This window comes from Numenius arquata, chromosome 1 (genome assembly GCF_964106895.1).
Source record: "Numenius arquata chromosome 1, bNumArq3.hap1.1, whole genome shotgun sequence".
NCBI classification, from domain to species: Eukaryota; Metazoa; Chordata; class Aves; order Charadriiformes; family Scolopacidae; genus Numenius; species Numenius arquata.
The window spans coordinates 60,465,890-60,490,628 of record NC_133576.1 but is presented as its reverse complement, the minus strand read 5'-3'; the positions used below and the strand labels follow the sequence as shown (position 1 = coordinate 60,490,628).

Here is a 24,739-nt window from a genome sequence, read left to right as displayed (position 1 = left end):
CATTTTAAAATTAATTAGTCAATAGTTATGCAAAAATTGTATTGTATCAGCCCAAAGTGGTATTAAATATGGACTGCTATTTTACTTCGCAGTTTGGAAATTTTTAAACCACAAAGTGATAAAAGCTGTCAGGCTTTTTTTCAGCCTTTTGTGTATATAATTATCACTTAATATCTTCTTTCTATAGATCAACAATATACTGCTCCTCCAACAGATTCTACTCAAGAATATCAGCAAAAGACATACTCAAAAGACAACTGTCAAAGTGCAGGAAGCTTCATTTTTTTTCTCTGTTAACCCATTCCATCTTTTCTGAATAACACCCACCCAGGCAGCTGTGCAGATAATTTTTTTTCAGAAATGAACTTGGTTTATTCAATGCTTACTAATTTATATGCTCGCTGCATTTTTCACAGCAATGCATACATCAATCTCTGGGCATCTATATATTAAGACTGGCCTGATGAATATTTAAAAGACCAAGAGTCTAGAATCAATCTCCTGAGTGCATGTTAAATTAAGTTGCTACGTGACCTGTTTTTCTGAAGTGGTGAGCGCTTCCAGGTTCAGTTAATGCCAGAAAGACTTTTCTATTTGAAAAATTAGGTAATTTTTTTTAGGACTCTGTCAGTAAACCACAGCCCACACAATACAGGAGTATTTGCACTGATGTACCAATTTTGGACAAGAATTGAGGAGTTTGACTTCTGAGATGCCTGTTTTTGAAATTTTGGGCTAAGGTTGAAATTCACCTGTAGCGTCATCATTGACACCATTTATAGCCCATTTCAAGGCCTAAATTTCACTCTAAGTCAGACCATTGTTCTGCAAACCAGGTAATAAGCCATTTTCATGCTGAGGATATATAAATTTCAGCTCTAAAAGTAAAAAAAAAAAGGACAGAAAGAGAACTTTGTAATTTTTTAATGACAGATTGGTCTGCTGCTTTGCACCAGACCACCTACCAACACAACATATGACTCAAAGAGAGAGAGAGTACAGGCTGAATCCTGTCACTACTATTTACTTCCAGTACTGCTTTACTCATTTTAAAGTTATGGAAATCAACAGGTCTATTTGGTAGGTGCAGGTGTTGCTGAGCATAAGCAAAAGCATCACAAATTAGGTATAGGCAATTTGTGCAAGATGATAGTTAGTAGCACACCTGGAGTTAACATTCAGGGACTCTTGGTCACCAGTTTCATATTTATGCCACTTAATAGTCACCACACTGTGAAGCCCTAATCCAATATGTTTTTCATAATTAATACAATAAGTAGGAAAAAGTACAACAGCACCTGAGCTTTCTAGGTCATTTTTATGACACTATTATAGTATTAGGCTTCAGATCACGGAAAGTACTCTGTCAGGCTTGAAGTGAACCTGTAACAAAAATATGATTCTTCAGCACTTTCTTTCTTTATACATGGGCTTGTGGATTATCTATAAGAATGGATGTTTATGTTACTTACATGCAAGTTTTTGTTAATCAAAAAGAGACTTGAAACTAATTTAACTAAGTGGGGTTTTGACAAAGGAGATCTTCCATTACTTACGGCATTACTGAGTAAAGAAAACTCCCCTCCCCATCTATTGACAACTTCCTTTGCTTAAGAGAATTGTGTTTCTTGGCCATTTAGGGAAGAAAATTTGTGGTGATCTACAATTAAGGGTTATTTTCACACAGTATGAAGAAAGGAGTTACGTGAGAGATGAATATCATACCCATAGCTCGTTTACCAAAACAGAAATGGATGAAGAAGTTGATATTGTGAGATTTCTAAAATACTTCTCCATAGTAGTTATATTCATGGCTGTTTTCCCTTAATAGGCATTAGTAATTCAATCTAATGGCATTTGAAGAAAAAAAAATATATTTTCTAAAAGTATAATCCATTCTGTCTTGAAAATTACTACCACTGGCATCACAAAACACCATGTTTGACCTCTCATGAGGACTTGTCATTTCACTTCACTCATCAAGAGCAATACATTTCCTGAGTGCCAGCCTCAGCCTGCAAGCTGAACGCCCAGCTCCAGTCTCTCTTCCCTACACAATACTGCAAGTAATAGAAACTCTGCAATCAGAAAACGCTGCTGAATTCTGTTGACAGAGCACAATAAAGACGAGACTGCACTTCATTCATTGACAGTTACACCGTGTTTGTGGTTGATGTCGCTTCTTTGGGTCACTATACAAAGCAAATTTACTTCTGAATGCACATTCGGAGCTGCTCTACTGAAGAGGGCGCCAGTTTCACTTAAACATTCCTGTGACTCTAAATGTCCATCTGGAAATATTTCTTTAGATTAACTTCCAGTTGAAATGCCCTGTCCCCACGCAGTAACTTCCAAAGCACTGCCAGCTGCAGGACAAATGGAAGGTAAACAATTTCAACCAGAGAGCCAGGAGCTACAGATTTTGGCATATAAAACCATACGAAAATGGAAGGGCTGAGCCTACAGGTATTTCCCATCACTCTCTTTCACCCATCATCAGCAATACACACACAAGGAGATCTCCATCAATGATGGAGAAGCTTCCTTCAGAAGCCTTGGACTATCTCCCTGTTTTTCACACTGCTTCTCCTTATGGCCTACATTGCTCTCTTTATTTTACTTTGACTTAAATCAGAACTCCTTTGCGGTCGTCAGCCGGCAGCTGATGGAAGAAAAGCCATATTCCTTCAAGCACATCCCTCAGCTGCAGCTGTGACGTTCCAGGTGGCAGCTGGACCACACGTGCTTACCTCAGCCCACGGGCTGCCCGCCACAGGCACCACAAACATGCCCGGAGGCAGCTTCCCTCTTACATGCTGCTTTCTCTGATGCAGCAAACAAGCTTCAGCATTTCCCTCTCTGGGAAGTTCCTGCTGAACATGTTTATGGCAGAAGAAACAGCGTGAAAAGGGTAGAGCTGAAGTCAGAGCCTGTTCTTCAGAAGGGCTGCAGCTCCTCACAGGCTGTGCACAGGAGGAACCAGAGCTGGAGTGTTGGAGCACCCTGGACAGGAGCACTGCCTGAAACAAATCCTTCTCAGGGCAACGGTGAGAAACTAGGTGAGGTGTGGGGAAAGCCAACTGTGTAGGAAACAATGTTCTCAGCAATACACAGTCTATATAACACTACCACTTGAGAAAGCCCACAACCATCAGACAAAAGTGTGCTTTTTATTCTCTTCCTCATCCCATCAGAATCTTTGCTAACATGTGGTTAGTGCATCTTCTTCGGGATAGGCTTCAATCCCTTTGGGCTAAGGCATTACTGATTGTTAAAATGAAACATGGAGGAATTACAAAGTCCAAATGTGCAGGTTTAAGTGATGTAGCTGCTGGAAGTTTAAATCCTGCATTACAGACAATCTCTTTACTGTGGAACAGTAAGAATTTGGTCATGCTGGTATATGAATTAAGTTATTTATCTAGGAAGTAGTCATAAGATGCTGTGGAACTTGCCTAGAAGGCAAAACTGCTAGAAGCCTCACCTGCTTCAAAAGAAAGCTGCATCCCTACAGGGACCTGAGTTTTATTAACCAAATAACACTTTACAATAATCTTTTGTGATTCTGATGCAAATTTCAAAAAAAACCACCAACCCCTCTTGCCAGGTAGTGATAGATGCTGCACACCTATTCTGAAGGCAAAGGTGATACACCAATTTACACTAGCTGAGCATATTATCAGTAGACTGTCCTGTCTTTTAGAAAAACACATCTAAAAAGTGTAGTTCCAAACTAGAATCAAATTTGTTAGAGTGAAAAACACACCATTTCTATTGAACCTTTTTCTCAAGGTCTATTTATATCAGAAAGAGTCATGTCACAACTTGCTGAACAAAAAGGCTTGCTTGCCTTACTGTAAATTAGAGTACAGTGCTCATTAGTGGCTGCTTTCTGCTTTTGCTGCTTGCTGTCCTGCTTATCATCTTATTCTGCTGTGCCTGGGAACATTTTGATAACAGCAATGGCGATGCGCTTGGGCTGGCAAATGGCCAGGGCATCGCTGCTGCTTCTGTGCTGCTGTACTGGACAGGCTGGAACTGCAGTGTGAGCTCCAGTAGAAGGGACTGTGACCCGTGGATGAGTCCACACAGGAACTGGACACCCTGAAGCATGTTGCAAAACATCAAACCCCAAACAAATAACAAACAGGAGCCTTGATGCTGTTGAATGAGATAGGAAAAAATACAAATAACAGCTCTAAAACTGCCTTCAGTCCACTGGGAACAGGGGAAAATTGACTGTCTCCTGGCATCAGTTACCTAGACCATTTTATAGTATGGAGGAGGAGAGTAGCTTGATACCATTCCTAGTCAAAGCAACTCTTGAGTTGATAAGAAGGAGAAGAATTACCTTTAATCCCCATAGTACAGAGTGGGCTAGGGGCATACTAGACATTAAATTGCCAGCATTTAGCTGGCATTGAACATTTTGTGTATTGATAAGCTGGCTTGCACACCTGTACTGGCAGGTGAAGCAGCAATCAAGTTCTTTACATCTCCCTTAGAGCTTTCCCCCAGGTTGCTCTCAGCAGGAGCTCTTCAAACAAAGAGGAAAATCCCCCAACTCTCTGGAATTCAGGGGACCCACCGGTGGTCCCAGAAGTGGTTCAGGGCATCCAGGTCCCCACTGTCCTCTGACCATAGCTTTACTGTTATGAACCCTTCATACAAGTCTTTCCTCTCACCTTAAAGAAGGAGCTGTGCAAGAAAATGAAACATCCTTCATAACTTGTTCCCCGGGACTAATTAAACCAGTCCACAATACTCCTGCTCAGAGCCTTGATGAAGAAATGAAATGAGAGAGGAGCTTTTGATGCAAGGAAGTGAAACTAAGGTGCAGAAGGTCTCTCATTAGGCAGGTTGGTGGCCCCAATAATTGACATGCTATCCCTTTGAAAAATGACAAACAAATCTTTTTTCTAATAATGTTTCATTGTAATAATTATGTCCTCTGTATCATTAACCATTTAGCTTACATACTTTTTTATTAATAAAAAGGAACAGGTGTTGAAAATGTAAACCATGCAGATAAAAGGCACGATGAGCTCTGTCGAGAACACTTAGGTCAACTTCGTGCACAGAAATAGTCACATAGACATTTGTCTAATCTATTCTTAAAAAGCCTTCAGCAGGAGATTAGGTCTCTATTAAATCTTGAAGTAGCCTTTTCAGTGTAAAAGCCTAATACAAAGATAGATATAGTATCACAGCTCTGATAAAATAAATCTATCTGTAGTCATCTTATCTTTCCTAACCAGTATTTAGACACGTAACTTAGACTTCTGGCACCAACCGTAGTAACTCCACTGAAACCATGCCTTTGAAGAAACTTTAGAAACTAACTCTTCTACCTCAGGCAAGAAGAAAACCTCATCAGAAATACTTCCCTAATGCACTTTTGAAAGGAGCAATACATGTAAGACAACTGAAATAAATTTTATTTTCACCTGAAATTTTTAAAAGATGTATACCAGAATACACATGTTAAAGCAAAGCTCTGCCAAAGGCAGAGTAGAACATGGAACAAAAGTAGAACATGGAAATTAGTAGGTTGCAATGTCAGTATTCTCAATAAAGGTTCAAAAGCTTCTCACACGGGATGTATTTATTTGTATTTATTCTTCGGCTCTGAATTGTAATAAAGTACAAAATCTTAAGTCACTATAGAATCACCACACACTTATGTGGATTCTTTGCAAAGCACAGGACAGCCAAGTGTTCAAAAAGAAAGGGCCAGTACTGCATCAAGTACTAAAGACAGATTTGGCAGAACTCAATCAAGAATACCTCTGTTACACTAGTGTTCTCACAAAGATTTAGAAAACAAACAAAAAGAATCAAATAGACCTAATTTTGTAGAACACAGTGGTTTAGAGCTTCTGTGTGTACATTTTGCTTCTAAGAGTGGTTTCACTCAGGCTGTTTGTCTGAACTTTTCAATACAACCAATAGTCATGAGTAACATCTTAAAATGAAAACTGAGATTTCCATGTGGCACACTAACACAGACGAAATACCAAATATATATATATGTACTTATAGTAAATAGCTATTTCAAGTGTACTATTAAGGAAATTACATTAGAGAGGAATTTTTTATGTCTCAGAAATAATTTCTAAGCTCAATGAGACTTCACATCAAATGTATACATGCAGCAGTCTCTGGATCTGGATTTATAAGTGTAGTACCCTAAACCCACAACAGTCAGACTCTAAATAAGCAACCATCCTAATAATAAAGACCTCTGGCTGTGGTTCCATCTCCAGTAACTATGCCTCAAGACATTTGCATATGCAAATGTGGATCATTATATTTCCCTGTTTATCTTTGGCATTGCAGCAAGATCTCCTCCCTTCATCGTGATTCCCACTGAAAGACTCCTGCCTTTCAGCACTCGTGCCCACAGAGGTCCACAGCAAAGCATTCCTTCCACATCCATCCCTGTGCCCATTCCCTTCCTCTGCGTTCCCAAAACACATCTACACAACAGGCAGATTCTCGGAAGTTACACGAATGTTTCTTTAATGGTATTGTGCTATACACTAATTTTTCCATGTTCACATTAACGGTGCCATTGACTTCACCAAGAAGCCTAGCATTTTCTACTTCTGTTCTGTATTCATATAACACTGAAGAAAATGCAGGCTGCTTATCGATCAAAGCTCCTAGCTGTTTACCAAAATACAAATTAAATATTAAAAAGAAATATTTTTTTTTTGTAGTGAGTAAAAACATTTGCTTTTAAAATTATTAGCTTATCTCTAACTGACGGAATAGATTTGCTGAATAAAGTATTCCTAATGTAAACAGACATGTAAAACCTCCTATGTAATACAAGAAAATCTTGGAAATCAATTTGCTGAGCATTACAGAGTCTTTTATAAAAAATTGCCTCATAGCAAAATTTAAAATGGGAACAGATCACTAAAAACTTTCTTAAGTTTTGAAGATAATAATAAATTATTTCCCTGTTCTACCATTAGAAAAATTATTATCTTGCAAGCTTAATGTATTTCCATCTTGGTCTTGTCTCAATGATGGCAAGAAGTCAAATTAAAAAAAAAATCACAGTAAGAAATTTCGGAAAATTTCCATATTGGGAGGAAAAAAATGAAAAAAAAATTTTTTTGGCTTGCTTATCTTCCTGCTCCTGTCACCTTCACTTTGACAAACTCCTGTGTAGCAGAGTTCAAGGCTGTGTGCTCTAACAATCTCTACCCTGCAGCAGCTGAGACTTCTCCTAGCTTAAAACATTAAGTCAATTTTATTTTCTTTTTTCCAGGCTAAGAGATATTGTTTTGATTTTCCCAGGAGGGAAACAAAATGGCTTGGATGGGAGTACTCTCCACTGGGTTAAAAACTGGCTGGAGGGCTGGGCCCAGAGAGTGGTGGTAAATGGAGTTAAATCCAGTTGGCGGCCGGTCACGAGTGGTGTCCCACAGGGCTCGGTACTGGGGCTGGTTCTCTTTAACATCTTTATCAATGATCTGGATGAGGGGATTGAGTGCACCCTCACTAAGTTCGCAGATGACACTAAGTTGGGTGGCAGTGTAGACCTGCTGGAGGGTAGAAAGGCTTTGCAGAGGGATCTGAACAGGTTGGATCGATGGGCTGAGACCAACGGGATGAGGTTCAATAAGGCCAAGCACCGGGTCCTGCACTTGGGTCACAACAACCCCATGCAGCGCTACAGGTTTGGGGCAGAGTGGCTGGAGAGCTGCCTGGCAGAAAAGGACCTGGGGGTGTTGGTTGACTGTTGGCTGAACATGAGCCAGCAGTGTGCTCACATGGCCAAGACGGCCAACAGCATCTTGGCCTGTATCAGGAACAGTGTGGTGAGTAGGACTTGAGAGGTGATCCTCCCCCTGTACTCAGCACTGGTGAGGCCACACCTCCAGTATTGTGTCCAGTTTTGGGCCCTTTACCACAAAGAAGACATTGAGGTGCTGGAGCAAGTCCAGAGAAGGGCAATGAAGCTGGTGAGGGGTTTGGAGCACAAGTCTTATGAGGAGAGGCTGAGGGAGCTGGGGTTGTTCAGCCTAGAGAAAAGGAGGCTGAGGGGAGACCTTATTGGTCTCTACAACTACCTGAGAGGAGGTTGTAGACAGGCGGGGGTCGGTCTCTTCTCCCAAGTCACAGGCGACAGGACTAGAGGAAACAGCCTCAAGTTGTACCAGGGGAGGTTCAGGATAGGTATTAGGAAGAATTTTTACACTGAAAGGGTTATTAAGCATTGGAATGGGCTGCCAGAGAAGTGGTTAAGGCACCATCCCTGGAGGTGTTCAAAAGACAGGTTGACGTGGGGCTGGGGGACATGGTTTAGTGATGGTTTTTTATTAGAGTTAGGTTGATGGTTGGACTAGGTAACCTTGATGGTCCCTTCCAACCTAGATGATTCTATGATTCTATGAAAATCCTCAGAAAAATCCATGGAAAATTTTAATTTTTTTGGGGAAAAAAAAGCTTCCATCTGAAAATGAGCAAGTTATACAGCTTTCATCTCTGACTAAGTCTAATATTGCAAGCCTGATATTGCAAGGAGCAGAATTTAGCTGACAGTCTTGCTCATCTTTAATTTGTACCTCCACGAACACTGCTATATTGAACGAAAATCCATGGACTCACAGGATTACTTTAGAGAGAGTATTTATATGAGAAGAATCGGCAGAGGTTGGCATTAAGAGGGGTGGTAATAAGTCTCTTCACTTGAAAGATATACTGATGCCAACTGAAAAGCATCCAGTCTGTAATTCCATAGCTCTGCAAAGTATAGGCTACAGTTTACTTAGATGCTTTCTACTGTTTCAAGAGCCTATAAAGTATATAACATGGTCAGTGATTAAAAACAACAGGCAGCTTGGAGCGCTCACAAAAATGCAAGTCCAGATAAAAATCACAGTCACTCTTGGTGTTAAGGAAAATGGATAATGAAATACAATGACGAGTAACGTAAGCAAACAACAGATCCAAAGAACTAGTCCCTGCCAAAATAAACAAGAAGTAGAGAACGCATAACTCTGAATTCCCATTTTTATTCAGAGCTTAACTGGAATGTATTGGGGGCAAAGTGCACCAAGGAACAATAAAATTTCAGAAAGCCCAACTATGTATGTTTTCTTCCATTTCAGAGATGGGATTGTCTCAGTGCTCAGTCTGTAATCACACACTTACTCAGTCCTGCTCCTTCGAATTCGCCTTACTGAAGCAAGTTGTACAGGGGACTAATGCTCACTTCATGTGAGCAGATGCTCAGCGTCACGCACCTGGTGGAACTGGCTACAAAACTCACATACAAAAATGTACAACACTACATGTTCGAGCAGTGTAAGTAATATCTTCCCTTAAATGACTGGGACTGCATTTAAGTCTCTAAATTATATCATATTCATTATAACTAATAGATTTGGAAATCTCTCTCTGCAAATGTCCCAGTAAATCTAAAAAAATTAATTCCCTCAGAAAGTGGAACATCTGTTCTAACTACCATGTGAGACGTAGTTGCTGTAAACGGTAAGACGGTTACAAACGGTTGTGTAGGTATACATTCTTGTCATGGGTGGCATCAACACAGCAAACAGTCGTTTTAGTAAAGGTAGTTAATCTCTTTTATCGCACTTGATACCTAAAATACCTGGGCATTGTTTAATAATGTTTATTGTCAGTTCTGGAAAGCGAAGATAAATTCTGCAGCTCACCTTTGGATTATTCACTCCAAACTATATGAGAAACATTAAAATAAACCCAAAGGTACAAAGCAAATGTATGCAACACTTGTACCAAAGTGTAAATATACTTTGGTATGTGGTGCACGTTAAAACTAAAACACTGCATCAATGTCGTGTTAAGGTTGTGACCCAAGCCAACAAAAGTAAGATAATCCCTCAGAGATGGACGTCCTGGCCTTAGCCCAACCTACTGCGTAGACTGCAATCTGTTGCATCTGATCTGTGAGCAGTCCTGGGCTAATACACAACCTCAGCATTCAGTCTTATACATCAATCTCAAATTTTGAAGTGAGATGGGAACAAAGATATTTCACCATGTCAATTTGAAGTTACAGGCCTGAATTCTTGTGCTATTAGTCTTACTACAAAAAATGTGGTTTGATAACTTCTCTGTAATACTCTACTGAAGCATGGGTTAATACTGGGATTCATTATAGATTCATAGATTGGTCCAGGCCGGAAGGGACCTCCAAAGGTCATCTAGTCCGACCTCCCCGCAGTCAGCAGGGACACCCCCAACTAGACCAGGTTGCCCAGGGCCTCGTTTTCATATGTGACAAGAATCACATATGAAAAATAAAAAGATACTTCTAGGGTTCTTGCCTAGTTAAACTTCTAAACTGAGTGAGCCCAGACCTCTGAAATCTGATCTAGTGCACACACGAATAAAAGCTCCCATGTCAACTTTCTCATATCTGAAATTCTGGCCTGAAATAATTTAGGAGGCTAGAATCAAAATTGTTTCATATGCAAAACAATGAGATTCTGTGAAGGTCTGTGCAAAACCTAGATAATGCATTCCCCTTGCTGACTCAAATTCTACTCCATCCATGTTAAATTAATATTTCCAAACTTTAATAGGAGAATTCAGCATAAATTTTCATTTCTTTCCCCTTTTTTGGAGAATAAAAGAGAATATTTTTTCTAAGCAGTTTTCCTCTACCTCAATGTCTCATAATTGCCTCGTCCCATAACTTTGTTCATCACAAGAATCCTTTCTGATTCCTGGTCCTTCTGAGTCCTTTCAGTATCTTCTCCTTCCCTATCTTCAAGAGCCACTTTGAATGTGTCATCCACTTCAGGATACACATTATGATACCAAGAGGCCTCATCAGTTCTGCAAGCTTAAACTGATAGATCTGCTGATGCTACCTTAAGCTGATAGATCTGCTAAACTAACATTAAACACAGCTATAAAATGATCCACCCTTTAAACCCACATTCTTCTTACGGGATTCAGGGGACGTTTCAATTCACACATCAGTGGGGTAAGGGGCAGCTCTCTCCTAAAAGCAGGTCTTTTGATTTGTTGAATCTTTCTGGAACTGAGAGGCAATGATTGTATCAGCCAGGCCTCATCCTGCTGGTCACCACTTCCTCCATATTGAAAAGCCCCCCATGGTTGACCCATCTACACACATCCTGGCTCTTGCTCACAGTTCCCTTGTCCCTGACTTCTGCCAAGACTAAGTTCTGGTGGCCAAAACCACTGCATAGTTGCCTACATCAAAATGAAGTCTTGATTCTGGGTGCAATATAAACACAAATAGTTGTCCTAGTTGTAACTACTGCAGTGACCACCTTTCAGCAGAAAAATAAATGAGCCTATTTTTTTATTATCACCCCATAAAAGACACTTCTTTCCAACAGGTAATTTCAAACATGCAGCTGCAGCTGTAAAACAATAGTCTCCAGGCTGATACACATGAAAAAGCTTCACAACTTTTGTTTGATGTCTTATTGAATAATCATAAGCTGCCCCAAGCTTCTCAAAACAAAGCAAAGCAAAGCAAAGCTAACACACAAGCAGATATGCGCTCGGTGCACATGTTCTCTCTCTTTAGTGTCTGAAGTAAGTTTTGAGTTCAAGTTGGACTGTGAGGGCAATGACAATGCACATGCCTTTACAACATCTTGCTATTTTATTCTGGTCATTGCACAATCACTACATGAGGAAAAACTGGTACCTACTGTTATGAATACCTACTGGTTTCCTCTTCCTACGTGTTCCCAAAGTGGGAGGTAGCACATGAATCAATAGCAAACGATCATTTACCCACAAAGAACAAAATAAATAAGCACAAGTGGTAACATGTAGCATGCTTTTATAATACAAATATAAAGTCTCTGAACAGGGTAAAACAATTTTGTATAAAAGAAAAACTTCTTATCTACTTCTTCCCCCTCATCTATTAAGAACCCACTCTTCCTCAAGGGACCAATGCCTTCACTCCCTCTTCCCAAGAGGATCCTACTGACACCCTGTCCCAGCCCCAGCAGTCAGAGTTGGACAGGAGTAAGTGGAATGTTTTCTTCTAAAAGCCATCTTGGGCAGTGCTGTGGTAGCAAGTACTACTGATGACATATCTGCTTTATAAAAGTAAAAGCACTATTAAACAGACATGAATAGCAATACAGCTGTTTTCTGGTGCTTGTCCAGAAATTCCACCAGATTTTTCTACAACTGTTCAAAAAAATGCAATGGAAGAATACTATATACACTTTTGAGTAGTCAACAGTACTTACTAAATTGTTTTCTCAGACCAAACTCTAGGCATCAGTGCTTCTCCTTTATCAAGAAGCCCATCTGTATTTGGCTATGGAAGAAGCCAAGAGGAAGGAGGATTGTAACTCCCTGGGGGAAATTCCTGTTCCACAAGATTTCTACATGCTCATAACTCTAAGTCCTCTGCTAGCCACAGCCCTTCCCCAGAGCTTTGGAGATTACAGTTGGTGTGATAACAGCACACGAGTTTTCTATTTTGCTGCACAGACACATACATGACATGCTTGTTTTGCATCCCAGAATGAGCAATGCGGGCAGCTGGATTGTAATTGGAGTAAAAATGCAATTTACCTCATTAAACTAGAGATGCCTACTGTGCAGCAATGGCATCTGTGTGGTTACAGCATGGGACAGTATTACCAGTGAGAAATATCTGAACAGGTTCTGGAACTATAAGAGATTTATTCTTGTGAAGACATCAACCATTTTCCATCATTCTTTGTTGACACTATGAAGAAAGCATGTCCAGCTTGTGCTGTCACAACGGACAAAGCAACAGCACATAGGAAAATTCATAAACCACAAAACATTGTTGATATATAGTGATTTGTATGTGGCCTTTTCTTTACAAAGAGGCTGACGAATTGTCTCAGAAGTCAAAAACTTGCTGTGAAGATCAGAAGCAAAGACATCATTTTCATCTGAATCACTGGAGATACTGGCCAAATTTGTGCTCGTCTTTGCACAAGAAAACAAGTGCATTAGAAAATATGTATTGGTCTTATGTTTCTGCTCTACTAAGATCAACAAAAGTTCACCAGTAGCTATCATGAGCATCATCATCAGGAAAGGACAAAACTCAGATGAAAAGCCAGGATTTCACCCAACCTATAGAAATAGAAAAGACAGCTGGACTCAGCAGACAGTGATTATCACAACACTTTAATGACAGCAGTAGTTCAATCTGTACAATTTCCTAGGTCAAAGAAAAAAGAAGCAAACAGACCAAATTACATACTTTTAAATATTTGCTGAGTATCCAGTTTGGTCCTTATTTTCACTGAGATGCACTGCCATTTAGCATGAGCCACTGCTTACAAGTCTTTGGTCAGCTTATAGTCTGATGAGCTCAAACACATGCTAACTCACTTCTAAGCCAATTTCAAATAATACTTTTGGGGATTTTCAGTGGGATGGTCCAGCTTTCTCTAACAACTCAGCTACAGCATGTCTACTTCTCTGAACACTGGTACTAGCTACATATTTTTCCCACTTCTCTGATAGGTGTTTCCGCAATTTTCACAACAACAACAGAATTCAGTGCTTATAGATGCCTCAGAATATAGGCCATGTAGATCCAACAGTTTGCAGGTAGTATTTATTTTCTAGTGATCCTCTCATCTTTTTCCATGGCTGTATTTATATAAGCTTCATTACTTCCTAATTATCCATGAATCTCCCCCTTTTTTATTTTCTTAATGAGTGACCACAAAAAGCAGCTCAGCCAATTACGTTTGCATGTCCCACTCGCTGGTAAATGCACAGCTACCTAAGCAATATTCAGAATTATTATCAAACTGTATTTCCCACCCTCCCCATTTATTCTCTCTCCACAACTCCTCCAGCTCCGTTGCAAAGCCTGGAAGACAGTAGTGCATCAACTGGGGGCTGGTGAGAGCATGAAGAGTCATGGTCTCTCCTTGAATAAAGGGAGGTGAAAACTGCAACTATGATCCCTGACACCCAAATCCTATTTGAGTCCCTACTGATGGGTTCACATTGTACCTTAAAACCCAGACAGATGCTTGAGGAGCAGAATTAAGGTTGGAGCCCTAATTCCTCATTTGGTCTTAATGATAACGCCCTGCATGCCTGCCAGTGTTCCCAAACACAGGCTTCATGAAGTGGGACGGGATTGTGAAAGAGAGGAGAGTTACAACCATGAGGCATTTAGAAAACTGGTCCAATCAAACCTCATTCAATACCTCCTTTGCTCAGGAGATAACTGGAGCCTATGAACAGAAGAAAATAAGCTCCTTTCCTGCTCTGATCCCAGTTTTACTTTGGAAAAGCTACCTGACTTGAGTTACCATTTCTTTATGAAGACATGCTGTAAAAGGTTCATTTCTCTCACACTTGCATACAAGGACACACACAATTGGAAAGTCACGAAAATGTAAGCACACCTAAAGTGAATTTCATCATAGGTTTGTTTTCCTCCTATTATAAAGAGAAGATTGACTTCCTTGAAATGAGAAAAACACAGTATATTCTAAACAGTAACTGTAAAGAAGTGTCACCAGAATTGTACTGTTGTGCCATTCAGAACGTCAGACAGCAAATTAAAAATCTTCCACAGAATAACTGCATTGGTAAAGAAACTGTGTCATGCTCTGCTCGGAAGTTGCCTCTTGCAACTCAACACATTAACCCTGAGAAAGGATAAACGATTCTTGGTCTAGTTTCTGGTGTCAGATGGAGGAGTGACAAAGGGAGCTCAGAAAGACGTTGATTACAGAATCTGAAAGACAGATATGAGGCAGAAAAACAAGAGAACAAGTAACAAACCTGAAGCATCTCTGACATACATATGAAAATAATAACTCTTGATCAATTTGAATTCATTCTAATTGCCTACTGCAGTGCAATCATAGCATCTTTTAAATGTCATGCTGGTTAAATAAATTCCTGTGGGAGGCGGTCCTCTCTCTGTGACCAGAGGACATTTAACTAAGAGATGTCAGTAAGGTGCTTCATTAATGATAATGGCTGCAGTACATCAGAGGAGAGGGATTACATGAGGCATTACATTCTACACATTCCTCTACAAGTGTGGGAATAGCCAGATGTGTCCTAAAAATGCTAAGTAAATGCACTTGCTGGGACAAAGGGGGCTTCTGAGCATGGGAGGACTACAGCATTATGAGGAAGTCACCAATAGTGACATGACTGTGATTGTAAAGATAGGGCAGATGCTTCTGTCTCTAACTTAACTTTCAGGCAAGCATGTTTGGCACAAACGCTTGTCACCCAAGAACAAAGAATTTTTAGTTTCTACAATACCTGTGCCAGTAAATGTAATTACTCAAATGCCTGCAGGAAGCAAATGCCCAGCAGGCACAAGCATGTTCTAATGTCAATCATTCGCAAGTTTTTAGGAATACTCAAAGAACTACAAAGAATCCCAACTTTTAAAACCGCTTTCTGTATTTTCTAATACATAGATTATCCCGCTAACCTCTGCTCCTGAGTATTTTCATGCAGCATTCTCTGAAGTAGCTGTAGAGCACATCTTTCTATGCCTGAATCTCTTCAAACCTAGAGCTTCCCCCAGCTCTACACATCACTTTTTTTCTTTTTCTTTTAAATAAAAGAGAAAAAGTTTAACAGCCTTCAGTCCTTTTTTAACTTGAGGCACAAATGATTGTGATGGAGTTTTATGTTATTTGTATTCCTGCATGCCCAGAGCAAGCAAGCCCATTTCATGCTGCTAAAATTTAAATTCTCCATTTACACAGCCCTGTGATGTTAGCAAATCAACTGGATGGCCTCCTGTCCCCCTTCACCATACATTTTCACTCCATGCCATTCAAGAGTGATGGGACCATGAGGTGGACTTGAGAAGAGCGTCTGCAAAGGGCCTAATCTGTAGTAATTTAATAATATAGTAGATTTTTTTTCTCCTACCAAAATTAATTACACATTATATATTTACCCATATATACACATGCTATGAAAATGAAAACAACAGCTGTCTTTGCTAGGCTTGATCTCCAGCCTACAGGAAACAATGGAAACTTTTCCATTAGTTTTAGTGAGGTTTAGATCCCTTCCATAGTATCCTAAGTACAGGTCTACTATGTGCGTATATCCTGCATCAGGTTTCTGATAGCTGCGCTTTGCCGTTTCAGTGAATCTCCTGTTTCTTAGGGGTTCAACATTTTTTTCCTAGGAAATAAGCACCACTGTCTTCAGGAAAACTTGGGTAGGATTCATCTTATTCGATGCAGATGTCTTCACTATCTGTCTCAACTAGTGATACTTGGCTTCCTCCAGAGCCAGTACAATACAAAGTGAAGAAAGCCACTTCTATGGCATGATCTATCTGACCTACATGCATGTGTACTTTTGGATGTCATGAAGTATAAGAAAAGCCTTTTTCTCTCAACTGCGTATCAAAACATCCTAGCATGAATAGGTCTGATTTGTATTATCTACCCAGTAGACATCTGTCCCTGATCAGAGCAGATGATCCCACCCCAGGTGGCCCTAATTGGACATAGCAGACAAACAACTTTACTAGTCATTTTTACATTGTTACTATGTTTCAGCAAAAATGAAGCAGAAGACAACGTCTGTGAAATAAACAATCCAGTGTTTTCTCCCTTTTATTGCTGTGATATGAAGTCAGTGGCTTAGCAATCTAAACAGAGACGGTTTATCAAGCCCTTACCTTTGGGGATAGTAATCTGACAGCCCAGGTCACAGTCCTGTTGCAACTGATAAAAAGCCACTTCCTGCAGCCGAGCACGCTCCAGCTCCGAGAGGCTTTGAACGGGAACTGACTTCAGCCGAACACTGCGCCCTGACATGCTGTTCCAAGTGAAATCACCCTACAGGAAATCAAATGGAAAAATATGAAGCATCATATGGTATGCACGGTTTAATAAACAGAACCATCTCTTCTACTGCTAGGAAAAACAACACAGGTCCTCTTTTCTAAAAGGCCATTTTCTTGGACATCTCTAGCCTTTCAAATCATCTTTGTTTTCCTAAGAGCAGCATTCCTTAAAAGGAGCACAGACATGCAAAACAAAAAGTCAATTCTGTCTGAAACCAAGTATTGTTGCAAAAACATTAGGATTCCAGTAATCAAAAGCACAAAGTGGGAAGAAAAAAAGCCCTTGTCTGCTTTTCCCAGTTTGCTTTCTTTGTACAGAACTCGGTCGTCACTTCATGCCTTTCCTCGCACAGCCAGTCAGACATGCAGACCTCCACAAGGTCCATGGACAACACACATCTTCTCCCCCTCAACTTGCTAATCCCACTCCACCAGACTGTTGAGAGAGTACACAGGCAAAGCCCCTTCTCTTTTCTGACACATCCTCTCCCCTCCTTATGACGATACTGTGTTTAGACCACAATAGACTAAAGGACAAGCTGTTTCATGCTTTTGAAAAGCCATAATAACAATGTACGTGTTAAAATTTATACAGGAAAACAACATGAGATATGCTGCATCTCTGTAAGGTACCAATTATGCTTGGAAAGCAAATCAAAAGCTTTAGCTGTTCTAACTCCCACCTGTGATAACATATACAAAAAGCTATTCTCTTAGCTAGTATTTAGCTCGGGTGAGAGAAGTAATCATCCGTCAAAGAGAAGAGCAAGCACACAGACAAGGCTTAAAGGCTGACAATTAACTTCAAGCAAGAATTTCAGAATTCATCAAAGCATCATCAAAGAGTGCCTTTTAGCACTACAGGGAAAGAAAGAAGAATTTGTTTTTCATTCTGTGTTAAAAAATAAACATCAAACTTGTCAGTAGTATAACCTGATGCAGCTGAAGATAATGGAAAAACTCTGATGTATATCAGCTGAGCTGTAAAGACAAATTCACCAACCTGCCCTTCATCACAACATGGAAAACTTATAATTAATCAACTTCACTCTCACTTTAAGTGCCCATTTTCAGTCTAAATTTCAATATCTGTACCTTCCCGGCATGCTCATTTTTTCACCATTCACTTATAATTCATCTGTTCTGCACATACATCTGCAGTCAAAGGATGTCCATTGACTTTAAAAGACATTGGCTGAAACTCCTTATTATGAAAATCAGTAAAATTTGACTTTACTTAGCAGTTATGCATCCTGTTGTATGTCAGCATCTTTGTGCATGTTTCCATATATTTTGCCTATATGTGTATGTTTATATATGTGTGCACATACAACCTGTATATACATTTGTGTATACACACGCATAAACCTACCTATATATGCATACCTATATGACTCTTACATGTGTATTCACATATACATGAGACAAAAAATCATATCACAAATATGCAGCACCATCTAGCAATACAGATCAAAAGAACTGCACATTAAACACCATTTCTTATGATGCATAAGTATGTTTGAGTTCATCAAAGAAGCTTTTTTCATACTATTTTCGTAGTCATTAGTCAACCACAATACCTCAATGTGAACAACTTCGTATCCGTACACTCAATGCATGTGCTGTGCTGCTCAATATCTCTATGATATTTATATATACATGGGCCACATATGCAAACTTCTGCACTAGCCCAGTATCTGACTACTGGAATTTGTTCCTTCATTCTTTTCCTCTTCATTTCTTCTTGCTCATCTAGTGTCTTACTGTTGATTAGCTAGATTTAGTGATCTCAAACTGAAGGTTTGCATGGTGATACAAGCCGGGACGATTCGCTTAATTCAAGCAAAACTAAAGCAGCAGGAGTCACATAAACCTTATTTGCAAAGCTGCAAGTAAACATTTACATTTTTTAAAAAGCCTTTGTCATTTATAGATAAAAGTGATCCAGAACAGAATCCACAACCAGACAATGTATACTAAGAAACTGATTCCTTTCTAGCACTAATAATGCAAAAGAAACTTTACAAGTATAGAAGTATGCAATTCAATCCTCATGAACATATACTGTACAAAATGTTCTACAGTCAAAATGGTAGAGAGAGATAAATACAGGTCTTTATGGTAGAGTTTGGGGGGATTTTATATTATCTATTTCTGTGAGATGAGCATTTTCATAAACAAAAATCTCACTGATATATCTATCATAAAAAATTTCAAACTAAGATATTTAATTTTCAAACAAGAATGGGAAGCAAAAAAGGATACCCATTAGAAAATGTTGAGGTAACGGAATATTGAAGACTGTAAACTTTTTAGGACATGTCCTCTTTCCTGTAGGGCACAAAAATGAAGGGGTGTGCGGGGCTTTTAGGAATTACCACAAGTGAAATAAATGTTCCTTAACTGAATTTTGCATGGACATGTGAATTATTGCTCTTTTTTGGATAAAAATTACCAAGGGCAACTCTAACTCTGGAGGTAACTCCACATCCTCTGCCTTATCTCTGACTTAGCTCTGTAACCGCAAGCAAGCCGTGAGCTGTACCACTGCAATGCCACAGCTCAACTGCTAGCCCAGCCAAACCAGTGGAACTCAGAGAGGAAGGGCTTGCTAGCTCTGATCCAGCCCTGCATTATTAACCCCATTTTTTTTTTTATTCTGGCAGTCTGAAAGCTCCCACTATGTCCCTGACGCTCAGAAGGTTGGCCCTGTCTGGCTAAAAACGGTGGGATGCAAGCTCTGCGTCTTCCAATGCCACCTCAGGCCGCTGAGCAGCGATAAAGAATGTGGAATCACTCTGTCCAGTCGCTGTGCACTAAAGGAGACATTCCTCTTTTACACTCGATGGGTTTGATAAAATCTCTGCTCGGTCACATTAACATAGGTTTTTACTATGCTAATGGAACACATGACTAATTAACTAAAATATTTTTGGAAGATCACGTGTTAGGGCCAGTGGAATCTCCTAATCTGCTAAAGTGAGAGGCTCAAGAAATGTTTCCTTGAAAAAGTCTGTTTTCTATGGCAAATAAATATCACCGTCTTCTATAAGCCAAAACACAGAATGTGATAATTTAATCTATTCATAGACTCCTATGCTTTGCGTGACACAAGGTACATTAAAAGCCTCATCTTCCTTCTAAAGCACTGTACAATTTTACATACACTCTGTAAATTACTGCAAAATCAACCAGGCTTGGAAGAGGTCCAGAAAAGTCATGCTTCCTTGGAGAATGGGTACTGGTGCAATTACATCAGACCTATCTGCCTAAAGCTATTCTCTACTCTGTGGGGCAACCAAAGGAGGGAAAGGGCAGAACAGACATGGGGAATATTTTCTGTTTCTCTCTTGATATGAAGACGCACATTTCATCAGCCTACTTCATCTTCAGCATCAGCCTAACATGCAGAAGCTTAAGAGGAGCAGAAGATCTTTATGGACCAAGTCAGAATTTTCAAAGGTCATGCCCCGCATATGTGTTCAGACATACATACACAGCTTTTTCTCTGTTATTTAGATTGTGGGATTGGAGGTCTCGGTATTACCTGCAAATGGCTACTTCATCACCAAGATGAAAAAAACCCCACATCAAAACAATACAAAAACAAACAGGGTGTAAACAGAAATATTGCTCTGGGATAAAGTGATCAGCCTGATAGGACACAAAGTGCTTTCATAACTGACTTTTACGAAACCTTAAACTTGCAAAGCCTTCTCTGGTCTCTTCTATCAACCAGTCACTTCTTTTGCCTCACAAGTCTCCAGCTTCAGCTGCATTTTCTCTCTGGCCCTCCCACTAACATCTAACATCTTTCCTCCACTCAACCAAGCAGTTCACTTATCGGGTAAGTAACTAAAATACCAGAGCAGATGACTCAGCAGAGGAGATGACTGATTAACTGCATCTCGTGGCTTTGAAGAATCTGTCCACTGTTCCCCTATTTCTTGCCCACAGTCATAAGCACGTTTTTAATAAGATGCAGACTGCAGTTTTACTAATTTTTTTTGAGTATTTTTTTTAATGGGTTGGACATTCAGTGGCTCCAAAATAAATGTTAAGTGGTACATCCTGACTTAAGTAACACTATGCGCGTAAATTACTCTTTAACCACGTGTAGGCTATTCTTGTGTACCTGACCTCTCTTCTCCTGAGCCTCCTACACAGTCTTTCAGATGTCTTTAGTGAAGCCTCTTTCTTGTGTCCTTTGTGCAATACAGAAACCAGATGACAATTACTGCAAAGAATCCTGAATGTAGATGCAAATCTACAGGCGATGATCAGCCTGTGTTAATCTCCGCAGAATTTTAAGCCTTAGTGAGTAACGTGGATTGCGCACAGGATGGAAATAAGAATCCACACACATGGCAGTTTTAGATAAGACAAATTTTAATGCAAGATGGAGAAAGCAATTTTTATCTTACTGCATTATTATTATTGTTAATGACTTTAGTCTGTACTCATTTAGGTAAATGCCATTATCAGATTAGCTGTCTACTTTTCATTAGTCTTTTGCTCAAACCCATTTGAAACCACTAAGATCAAAACCAATTATGTCTGCTTGTTTTTCTCCTACCTACCATAGCAACACTTAGCTATGTCCTTTTATTTAGATGGGTCTCCACTGTAAAATAATTCAATATTTTTGAACACGGAAAGATTATATTGCAATTAACGTGGCAAACATAGCATTACAATGTCTAAATTCTGTTTGCTTAATTGCTTCTTTAAACTTCATGAAACCATGTATCATTGCCACTTCATAAACCTTTCAGTTACCTTGGTCATTTATTTCAACTCCTTCTAAAATTATTTCCAGACTCCTCAGGCATAAACTCTCACAATTTGACTGTTGGTGCAGGTAATCCCTCTCTTCCTCGCTTCCCTGCTGTTGCTGTTAGTATGAGCCAAAACCAGTTGTGAAGTGAAAGCCAGTCACCCCAGTACATAGCTATGTACTCTATCATACGAAATTAATGTACAAAATAGTGTTCCTGGACAGGATGAGAATTAAGCAGAAAGGGGAAATAAACTATGTTAAATATCCATTTTAGCACTACATGCAGCCAAGGACTGAATGTCTAGTCCTTTACTAATGCAATCCTAGATAACTACCTGGAGATTAACCCAGAGTTAGGAAACAATGGGACAGTGTGAGTGTACTATGGCCTGCATCTTTCTGTCACCCTATTTCCAGATGCTCCTCCATAGCCAGTGCAGCTAGTGTGTCAGGCAGCAAACTGGTTTCCAGCTGGCATTAAAAACTACTGCAACCCAGGATGCTCTGGCATCCCCAAACACAGCAGGCATCACGCAGCTGCTCCGAAGGGACTCCTAGTATCACAAAAGAAGTCAAGAGTCTTTCAGACTAATGAGATGGCATCTAAATACTAAATATGAAGAAGCACAAGACTTGCTGCATGACATTGAAGCACTCAGAGGAAGATATCTGACCACGGATGCACAAAGTATGGGGCCCCAACAATCAATCTTCATTAAGAAAGACTGACTTCATTAAGCTCGTTATCTAGAGTGACATCCGGTTCCCCTTGACGTCAGTGGCAAAATTATTAATATAATATCTCCACTAGTAAGGGAATAAGTACAGCCCAGATGATCCTGTGTTACAGTTCAGAGCCTTGCACTGAAGTTGCTCTATCTCATGCCATGTTGTAATTCTGTGTATTAAATAATGTACGTACAGAAAAAGCTATTAGTTTTGTCAAAAAGATCACACTTTACAAAACAGTGGTTTAGATATGAAAACTATTTAATGGCAATTAATATAGCCGTGGTATTGCCAAAGACAGACATTTCCTCCCTCCTAGCTAGCATCCTGTCTCATTCCCAAGGCTGGAAATCCATGTACTCGGATCTGCACTGCAAGACAACCCCTGTGGGACACTGGAAAGCTGGTATTCCCCACAGGGGAGACAGAATTCACACTCAAAGCAGAAATACTTCATCTAGCAAGACAGCTTGAACCCATGCCCAGGTAAAGATACACACTTCAGAATATTCCAATGGAGATTTCCATTTATCGGGGAGGGGAGAAGAAGAAAAAAAAAAAAAAGCCCTTCTAACTTTAGTCTAAGAATAAACAGGGAGCGGAAGAAGGAAGAATAAGCATGCTTTCACAGCAGTATTAAAATTGCTAAAATAAGGGGGAAAATATTTCCTGTTCTTCTACAATCAACCTCTCCAAGTTTTCCAAATGCCCCAGGATACAATTTCATGTTTAGAATACTTAAAAAGAATTCTCTTAAAAAAACTGATGTGTAATGGAAATGTATTTCATTCCTTTTCTGACATTAATAAATACAAACGATGTACAAAGGTATCGCCTAGCAAAATATTCCCACTCTGTACTGAACTTTTTACATATCTCAAAAAACCAACCCCCAGAAGTTAGAAACCTCCATTAAAATCCATCCAAATACATGTTCAGATTTTTTGAATTTCTTACTTCAGCAGATATCAATATTTTTGGAGGAATTTATCCAGAAGCACCACAGTTAGAGCCAGAAGGAGCCAAGTACTTTTTTGAAGGTGCCAAAATGGAGATAGAATACCTTAAAAAGCCTAGATGCAACTGTAAAATTACAGTTGAAGTTTTGTTGGTCTTCATGTAAACAGATTTCTGTATATTTTTTTCAGTAAAAGAAAATTAAGTCATTTTGCAATACTCTGAATTTTGCTGCTGGTTGAAAGTACACACACAGCTGTGATAACCATGACTGCAATCAGTAACAAGCTGAACTGCAGTAATTAAACCATCTGAGACCACAGTAATGGGCTATACTACAAAAGCCAACATTTTCATCAATCTCAAGACACGAGATCTGGGATAGCCTGGGTATAGAAAAAAAATTCTTATACCTTTCATCAGTTCAGATACTATATATTGTAAGAGGTTGGTCCTATGTTTCTCTCAAGTGGTAAAACAAGTTTCCTGCTTCAGCAGAAAAATAACATGAACTCTGAGAGCTAATGGGAGCTGACCCAAAATCAAATACAATACCTGCATGAGCATTATTTTTCGTGGCAAAGCTGCCTTAAAAAGACCTTGCTCCAGCTTCTGCGACCAACACTAACACGCTCCCAACAGCCCTCAATGTTCAACTGCTTATGAAGCTGAACAAGGAACCACAGCCTGTGATACATGGAAGAACACCAAACCCTCTCTGAGCTTTCCTGTGCCTCAAGACATGGAAAACGTGGGGTCCATCTCAAGGACAACCTTTGCTTGATACTGCAGGTTGCAGTATCCATTCGTGCCATCCATTCATGTTACACTCTTATTAAACGTGAAGATTTCCAATGAGGTTTCAAATATGAAATAGTGCACTTTCTCCTAAACTTAATGAGATTAATGTTAAGCATATGACAACATAAGGCCAAAACTATATGTGAAATGCATTTAAACAATTTGGATTAAACAAATATAACCATATCTCCTATTTGTAGCTTTACTGGTCCTGAAGTAGTATAAAATGCCTCAGTGAAACAATAAGGATCTCTGTTAGCAGAGCACAGAAGTTAACCATTTCTGCATCCAATAATACGTATTAATGTGATTGCAGCAAATGCTTTGAACAGTTAGGAGTGGCATCTATTTCTACTATGTTCAAAAAAAAAAGGGCAACATTTTAGAGAGAAGTAAATGATCTATTTGAAACAGAGAATGCACAAAGGAGCAAACACTGTCGTTTCCAAGCACGCAAAAATCATATCAACTTAAGTACTGGAAACAAGGCTAAAAATACATTTTTGAGTTCTTTAGTTTACCTTCTGGATTTTGAGCTTTTGAGATACATGTAGATAATATCATCTGACTTGAGGATACCGTGAGAATATAATCATTAAGTAAAATAAAATAATTAATTA

General features: G+C 39.5%; 1 protein-coding gene across 1 annotated transcript in view; it reads right to left on the bottom strand.

The window, feature by feature from the left end:
• The window catches only part of ARHGAP6 (Rho GTPase activating protein 6), a 341,879-nt gene that overhangs the window by 48,103 nt on the left and 269,037 nt on the right, over positions 1-24,739 (bottom strand). The window contains exon 2 of the mRNA XM_074148954.1: positions 16,685-16,844. Within this exon, the coding sequence (XP_074005055.1) occupies positions 16,685-16,844 (160 nt within the window). The remainder of the gene's footprint in view (positions 1-16,684; positions 16,845-24,739) is intronic.